This window comes from Manacus candei, unplaced genomic scaffold (genome assembly GCF_025592945.1).
Source record: "Manacus candei isolate 608988 ecotype Guabito, Panama unplaced genomic scaffold, ASM2559294v1 h1tg000103l, whole genome shotgun sequence".
Classification (NCBI taxonomy): domain Eukaryota; kingdom Metazoa; phylum Chordata; class Aves; order Passeriformes; family Pipridae; genus Manacus; species Manacus candei.
Window position 1 is genome coordinate 1,280,606 of NW_026138151.1, and position 8,237 is coordinate 1,288,842.

Genomic DNA, 8,237 nt, shown 5'->3' on the forward strand with positions numbered 1-8,237 from the left:
AGCCGTTCTGCTCCCCCTTCCACAAAGGTTAATTGTCTGTGAGCCCCCAGATGCACTGGGTGGTTCCTAGAGAGCTTTGACAAGGCTGATTCCATGGCTCCCACAGAACACTCCAGCAGCTCTGGCAACTCACTTCAATTTCTCCTTGCCTTTGGTGGCAAGATAAAAGAGATAAATTATATAGAGATGCTTAAAGATAAAATAGAAAAATTATATAGAGACGCTTAAAGATAAAATAGATAAGTTATATATGGATGCTTAAAGATAAAATAGATAAGTTAAAAAGCAAGAGGCAGGATACACCATGGCAAGTTGAGAGCATAGCCCATGCTGCCTGTTTTGAAGCTTCTTGGCTACTCTTGGAACAGGAAAGGAGTTGGGATACCAAAGCTTTTTCCCTCATGGAATATCCATGTAAGTCCTTCTCTTGTCCCATCACTGTTTTTTGTATCATCTGGGGTCTTCTTCCCTCTCCCAGATTTAACTGAAATGAGCCAAATTCAGAAATCAGGGCAGGGGAGGAGGAAGAAGCGATGCAGTGGACAGGCAGCACGATTGCATAAGCTCCACTTCCTAAGGAAATGAGGCAAAAAAAGATTCAGACACCCTGGTTGCAGTGATAGAGGAATTTGTATTCCCGTTTCCCTTGGCAGCAGCGCTGTGCCGTGACAGGCCGTCTATTATCACTTCTCCAAACAAAGTGCAGCTGGGACCCTGTGACAAATCTTCCCTTTGCCCCCACGCCGCTCCTGAAATATCTCACAAGTGTCAGTTCAAAAAAAAAAAAGGACGTGCTGCATTTCTTCCCCTTATTAGCCGAAATAACAAGCTGTGTTTGATAATCCGGCCTGCTTGGAAGCGCCAGCCCTTCCATGTTCCATCAGAATGGATAAACGGAGCCCTCTTACGCTGATCTCGCAGCGTGCCAAGGAACCCCTGTCCTCTCTGGGCAGCTCCATCCTGTGGAGCGCTGGAGCTTGTAGCACAACAAAACAACTCTGGGTGCATTTGGCTTTTCAGGAGGTACGTGCTGTGGCCTGATAAGGGCTCCTGTTGTACTCAGCCTCCAGGTGAGGTGAATCGCTGCGGATAAAACTTGCTGCACCAGACAGGAGCATAAGGATCGCTTGAGTAATGGAAACCCGAGGGAAAACGGAGCAGGAGGTGCCTGTGCTTGACACTGGCACAGGCGGAAAGTGTGTGGAAAAGGGAGAGGTGGGAAGCAATGGGACATCCTTCTGTGGAACAGGGAAAGACAGGGAGCAATGGGACATCCCTCTGTGGAAATGGGAGAGGTGGGGAGCAATGGGACATCCCTCTGTGGAACAGGGAGAGACAGGGAGCAAAGTGACATCCCTCTGTGGAAATGGGAGAGGTGGGGAGCAAAGTGACATCCCTCTGGGAAGGGAACCGTGAGCTTTTCCTGCAGACCTGTGTGCCACGTGGAACTGTTTCCTCCCGCTTGTCCTCCCCTCACTGTGACCACAATGCTGCCAGCGCTCCTTTCCCCGCGTGTGCGGGAAAAAAAAAATGGGCTGGTTTACTTATACCAGCTACCATTTACCACGGGAATGCATCTGTTAGTCTGCCCTTTTCCCCCGCTTTTCCCGGGTTTAACACTTTCACGGTGCGCTGACCCCGAGCCCGTGTGCGGGAGGCGGGACTGAGCGGGGCAATGCCCCCCCCCACCGGGGTCACCGGGAACATCCACAGCCTTGGGTGCAGGACGGGAATGCCGGGGCTGACGCGGATCCCTGCCCGGGCCGCGCTCCCCTCACGGCCGCTCCCCGAGGGCGGCTCCCGCACCGCGCGCGCGCCGCGCCGTGTCCGCGCGCGGCCGCCGTACCCGGCGCACGTGTCCCCGCCGGCCGCGTAAGTGACCCCGGGAGGGGCCGGGCCGCGGGTTCGGGGCTGCGCTGCCCCTCACGGCCCCTCACGGCCCCTCGCGGCCCCTCGCGGCCCCTCACAGCCCAGGGCGATGCTGCGCTGGGCGCTGCGCGTTGTGAGCCGCGGCCTCTCCGCCCCGCGGCCGTGCTGGCGGTGGCGCACCGTGGGTACTGCCGGGCCCTGCCCTGCGCTGGGGCCGGGCCGGCGGCGCCGCCTCGTCCCGCGCCCCCCTCACCCCGCCGGCCTCCCCAGCGGGCTCCCTGCTCCTCCCGGGGATGGCGACGCGGCCGGGGGGGAGCGGGGTGCGCGCCCTTCCTTCCAGCCCCCGGCTGGGCCGTCCCCCCGGTGTGCCCCGCCGGCGCTCTCACCGCAGCCCTGTTGTGTCCCCGCAGGTTCGTGCCATGGCTGAGGGTCCGAGGGCAGCGGTCGCCGGCCAGACAAAGAGGCTGAACAGCGGCGCTGAGGTGGCTGAGAGGCTGGAAGAGAACGGGCATCAAAACAAAAGGTTGAAGGGAGGTGCGGATGAGGAGGGTGCGGAGGATCAGGGTAAGAAGTCGCCCAAGAGGAAGATTGTGCTGCTGATGGCGTATTCAGGGAAGGGCTACCATGGGATGCAGGTACGTGGTTTGGCTAAGCAGCTTGGGCTGCTTTTTTCTTTAAAGTCTGTTAGGTTTAGTTACTGGGTAGGGAAGCAGTTGCAGCGTGAAAAGCTGGGGCAGGAACAGCGTATGCCTGGATGCAAATGGCTTGGTAGCAATTCGATTTAAAACAGTCGGTGCATCTCTGATATTTGGTGATTCCAGTGAGTTTGCTTTTAATATAGGTCAGCAGCAGAAGATCTTTTATAAACTGCTGTAGACAAGGCTCCTGAGGACACTGGAAGCACGGGCACTGCAGTTCTGACAAAACCTTTGGTGCTGTCTGGTGGTCCCCTTCTCGCCAGTGCTCCAGCTTCTGGCTGAAGCTTTACATCTCAGAGCAGCTGGGCTAAGTTTCTTTTGGGTTAGACCTAAATGTGTTTCACAGCGTGCAGATTCCAGACAACGGAGCTGTGTATTTGAATGAAACAAATTTGCATCTCTGTTGCTGTCTCTTGCACTTCTGAAAAGATAATCTGCGCTTGAAGACGTTTTAAGCTCTCCTTTTCCTGGTGCACTCTGATGAGGGGGGGCTCGTAGGAGTTTAGAAACAGGAAAACTGTTGCAAGGCTTTTGTGTTGGCATGTGGCAGGAAAGGGTCGGTGCTTTGTCACAGCAGGGTCTGTGGCACAGTGATGGCAGCGAGAGGGTGATGCTGCTCCATCTGCTGCTCCCCTCCGCGTACTGCAAGCTCCATGCGCTTGGGGAATCCTTGAAAAGCTCCTCGGGATAACTGATAAGATTGCACACAGGGCCGGAGCCTTTCATGCTTATGCAACCAAGTGGGTTTGTTCAGCAGCAGTAAACCTTGTGCTTAGGGGTGGTGCCCGTGAGCTGTGCTGCTCTTGTAACGCAAAGTGGCCTGTGAGGGTGAGCTCTGCAGCTTCACACACCAGTGGAGCTGTGCATTTCTGTTAAAGCTCATCTGAGAGTGGCACACAGAAGTCACTGGAGAAAACCACACGCTGCATTCTGCAGCAACTCAGGTGAACTGAGCAAAAGAACCCAATCTAATTTCTAGAAATAGAATTTGCACAGGCTGGGTTTGGAGCAGCAGCTGTTAACTTGGAGGCACTTGGAGTGTGTTTCATTTGTGCTGTTTCATGTAGTTGAAGGAGTCGTCAAAAAACTCCAGAACTATTGCACAGAGAAATTAGAAATCATTCTTTACTTGTAATAACAGTAACAGCTAAATCAGAATGATGTTTTATTAATACTCTCTGGTATAGTTAGTTTTGTTAGAGAACAGCAGGGCTGTGAAGGGAATGTGTTTAAAGAATTTGACAACAGTGTTTGATTAACAGATTTTTTCAATTATCATCTTCAGTTATCCGATCATTCCTATTTGTTCCGTTTCTTATTTTTACTAAATATCCTGTTTTAGAGAAACATGGGATCTTCCCAGTTCAAGACAATTGAAGATGACTTAGTGTCTGCCCTCGTTCAGTCAGGCTGCATCCCAGAGAACCACGGGGAGGATATGAAGAAGATGTCTTTCCAGCGGTGTGCTCGAACAGATAAGGTACCTTGGTCAGGGGCTGTGCTCCCATAAACTCTGCTCTTTACACACCAGTGCTACTGGGATGGACTGGTAAAGTCTGGAGTGCCACCCAGTAGCAAATGCTGTTCACAGTCAGTTTTGCTTGAAAATTCTCCTTTCATCCACTCTTAAATACAACCAAATATTTAGAAAATGCAGAATATTGATTAGATGGTGTTTGTGAAGCTGCTGCTTCTTACCTAAACTTTGTGTTTCTGCCATTTTCACCTCCTTAAGCCTCCCAAGCTGCTGCTGCTCACTGTGGCTGCCTGGCTGATGTGGTGCTTGAGAGTTTAGCTGCACCTCAGCTGTTCCTAATTCTCCACAGTGGGGTTCTACATCTGAGCTAGAGTCCATATATGAGTTGTATATATAATTGCTTTTCAGTTGGTGCTGTACTCAATAGCAGTGAAACACAGTGGGATGTCACAGAAGGAGGGCAGTGTTCTGCTCTCTGAGGTTGCTCAGGTGCTGTGTGGCTGTGCAGCACCAGCAGGTCTTCTTAGAGTATTCTGTCTTGGATTTCTGCCTGTGGCCTTGCCTTTGCCTCGCTTCAGCCTGAAAGGACCAGGGAGAAAAAGAAATAAACTTGTTCTTCAGCTATTTCAGTTCTGCAGGTGCTGTCTCAGAGCTTCCATGGTACATAATTGTGTGGGTTTGTGTGTTTTATGGTTTTTATAGGGTGTGTCTGCAGCTGGACAGATTGTGTCGCTGAAGGTCAGGCTGATAGATGACATCTTAGAAAAGATCAATAATCATCTTCCTTCTCACATCAGAATTCTGGGTAAGGACACTGGGATGGTCAGGGAAAATGTTTTCAAAGAGAAGCTTTCTCCTGCAGAAGGTCTCTCCCTTTCCATTATAATTTTACTTACAAGTGGTTTAGTTTTAACATGTTTCATTTAGCTTGAAATTAGGGTCTTCAAAAATAAATCTGTCTTTTTTTTTTGTACTTCATTTAAAAATTATTCATGTTGGTAGGAGTGAGATCACAGTCAGTTTGTAACCAACTGATTCAAAATCCTAATGCCACTTTTAAAAACAGGCCTGAAGAGAGTCACTGGGGGATTCAACTCCAAGAACAAATGTGATGCCAGAACCTACTCTTACATGCTGCCAACATTTGCCTTTGCCCACAAGGACCATGCTGTGCAAGAAGAGGTTTATAGGCTGGACAAAGAGACCCTCGACAGGGTCAACAAACTGCTCTCGTGCTATAAAGGGACACACAACTTCCACAACTTCACGTCCCAGAAGGGCCCCAGGGACCCCAGTGCCAGGAGGTACATCATGGAGATGTACTGTGGAGAGCCCTTTGTCAGGGAGAACATGGAGTTTGCAGTGATCAAAGTGAAGGGTCAGAGCTTCATGATGCACCAGATCAGGAAGATGATCGGGCTGGTGATAGCCATCGTGAAGGGTTATGCTGCTGAGTCCATCCTGGAGCGCAGCTGGGGAGAGGAGAAGGTGGATGTGCCCAAAGCCCCGGGGCTCGGGCTGGTTTTGGAAAGAGTGCACTTTGAAAAGTACAACAGGCGCTTTGGGAACGACGGGCTGCACGAGCCGCTGGAGTGGGCAGAGGAGGAGGAGAAGATTGCTGTTTTCAAAGAGCAGTACATCTACCCTACCATCATCAACACGGAAAGGGAGGAGAAATCCATGGCAAACTGGCTCAGCACCCTCCCCATTCACGACTTCAACTCGTCTGCTGTTGAGATGCAAGCCAACAACAAAAATTCAAAGGTAATGATTGAAGCCATTATTGTATCAAATGGAAGCTGTCAAGTTGAAATGTCTTTTCCCCTGGTAACATTTTTGTTTTCCATGAATATGCCCTGGAAGATGACAGTCATCTGGCACGTGAAATGTATATTATCTTTTCTGTCTTTGTGCACTGGATGACAATTGAATGCACTGCACAAAATGTTGTTTTCACAGGGCTTTACATGTGGCAGTGGAGGAGGGAGGAAGGAATGCTTCAAGCACAGGCAGTTTGCAGAATCATAAACTGACAACAGAGATGATGGGCATTGCCAGCCTTTGCTGTTGTGAAACTGTTTTGGAGACCAGGTTTCATACCTGGTGTCTTTTGGCATTCTCTGATTTTGGGGTTAATTCTCATTTTTTGTAATTCCATGTTTACTATGTTTTGGAATCAGGGAAATTTAGGACCAGCTTTTTCAAGTAAATGAGCTCAAAATGGGCCATCAGAACAACTACTGAGTAAATGGAATATTGTGGATTTGGATTTCTGACAACAGGAGCTGCTGACAACTGTAAGGTGCAATAAAACAAAGGCATAGAATACATTTTTAACAAAAAGGAATTTTTGGTTAAATAGGACCCAAAGAGACCAAGTGGTGCAGAGGGTCCTTACCAGGCTCAGGGTGTTGGTTTTGGTGTTGGCAGGACTTGGTGCTGACAGATTCCCAGTCTCTGAAGTATTCCTGGGGGAGGCAGGTCTGCTCACTGCAGATAAACTCAACCAGGAAGGGTTTTGGCATCACAGTCAGCACAAGCTGTCTGCAGAGGGATAAATAAGGGATGATATGACAGATCCTCTGAGATTTTGCAGGCTGTTTGCACTTCAATGAGCTGTGCTTGCTGTTATGAAGTCAACTGTCTCAGTGTCTCAGAATTTGGTTTGTAGTAGGATATTAAACTGTCAATGTTAAATTCATGGGATTTGAGGTTTGTTTTCAGCAATTGGTGGTGAAGGAAAAAAGGAGTAACTACAGGCATACAGTCATGTTAGCTTTTCTTTATAAAATCCTTTGTTGTCAGTCATATCAGTTAAAATACTTGCTTCAAAATACATAAACCCCCCACATTTATTGCACCATTGCACCTGGTCCTGCAGGACTGGCTCCCAGTTAAGAACTCTGACTTTAGTTTCCTTGTGAGTTGCCAACATTTGTAGTATTTCCCTAATACTACTTTGTACAACTGGCTTGACTTTTTTAGTAGTGTTAGTGAGCTCCTGCATATCTGTAATACAGGTCAGACATAAACTCTGTAGCAAATAAAATTCTCAAATCTGGCTTTAGACCTTTTGTAACAAATTTGGGTTTTGAGGGACTTGCATAAAAAACCACTTATCTCACCTGCATTTATTTTAAATGTCAACATTTCACACTATTATCCCACCTTTGAGTTTCCCACACACTCAGGTTGTAATCATGGAGTTGTAAATGTGAGAAGAAATTTCTTCTGCTGGTGAGTGTGTTCCAATGTACATCTCTTTTTGCTACAAGAAGCATAATTTACCACCACAGATGTTTATTACAGTAGATGGGTCTAAGACTATTTTCTTATACTTTTGGAGAAGTTGAAAGTCAATCTCTTTGATTTAGGTCAGTCTGTAGATGTAAATGCAGTGCTGACAGACCATTTTCCCTTTTGCTTTACAGAACAGCAGCGATCTCGAAGGCAGTGATGGTTGTGGTGATGATTCTGACTGAGCCAGCGTGGCTGGATGTGGAACCCTTGCTGCTTAAAGTTCCCTTTGTCTACAAAAAAAGTGGCCTTTCAAAATCCAGGAATCCAGTAAAGCAGGAGTTTGTGTGCTTGCAGAATGAGAACTGGATGCCCAGGAGAATCTGGGTGGGGAAGACAGTGCAGCAGAAAAAACAGAAGCTTTTTATACCACTGACCAATTCACCTGACTGATATACTTGAAAACAGTTCAAGGAGAAAGAAGCTTTCTAAAAGAATCTTGAAATGCAGGATATCATAATTGCTATTTGAATAATGGTTTTATTATGTTTACTTGGAAAATAGTATTTTAAATATGTATAACTTCTACATAAAGATGGGGCAGATCATTTTAATATACTCTTTTTTTATTATGAAGTTATGATTCCATGAGCTTTTGATTGTTTTTTTTTTTTTTAATCATTCACCTTTACTGAATCTCTAAACACCATTAAGCTTTTATTTTCCATGGCATCCATGATTTTCCTGTGGAATAACATGCATGGGTTAGGAACTCATGATCATGTTGACTGCTGTGAACCCTTTGCTATTGAAACATATATTCTGTGTTTTCTAGAGCTGCATGAGCCTAAAAGAAATTATTCCTTATTCAGGGAGAGGGTTCATTTTGGAACGTGGACTGATCCATACATTCCAAGATGGGACCTTTTCTGTGTGAGGTGTTATCCTGCCAGTGT

At 47.6% G+C, this 8,237-nt stretch overlaps 1 protein-coding gene across 3 annotated transcripts; it reads left to right on the forward strand.

Moving 5' to 3' along the window:
• The first annotated feature begins 1,851 nt into the window (after window positions 1–1,851).
• Window positions 1,852–8,123, forward strand: PUS1 (pseudouridine synthase 1). 3 transcript variants are annotated; one of them, XM_051769183.1, is made up of 6 exons: window positions 1,852–1,872; window positions 2,280–2,504; window positions 3,910–4,047; window positions 4,747–4,849; window positions 5,111–5,808; window positions 7,476–8,123. In XM_051769183.1, exons 2-6 carry the CDS (start codon window positions 2,289–2,291, stop codon window positions 7,524–7,526), a joined length of 1,206 nt encoding a protein of 401 aa, XP_051625143.1. In that variant the 5' UTR covers window positions 1,852–1,872; window positions 2,280–2,288; the 3' UTR covers window positions 7,527–8,123. The 3 variants fall into 3 exon arrangements, with proteins under 3 accessions (XP_051625143.1, XP_051625141.1, XP_051625142.1); XM_051769181.1 differs by lacking the exon at window positions 1,852–1,872 and adding an exon at window positions 1,880–2,050; XM_051769182.1 differs by lacking the exon at window positions 1,852–1,872 and adding an exon at window positions 1,910–2,054.
• The last annotated feature ends 114 nt before the right edge of the window (window positions 8,124–8,237 follow it).

Coding starts and splice junctions, on each gene's coding strand:
- PUS1 (XM_051769181.1), top strand. CDS start 1,979: ATGCTGCGCTGGGCGCTGCGCGTTGTGAGCCGCGGCCTCTCCGCCCCG. Junction 2,505..3,909: donor AGGGCTACCATGGGATGCAG/GTACGTGGTTTG, acceptor ATCCTGTTTTAG/AGAAACATGGGATCTTCCCA. Junction 4,850..5,110: donor TTCTCACATCAGAATTCTGG/GTAAGGACACTG, acceptor TTTTAAAAACAG/GCCTGAAGAGAGTCACTGGG.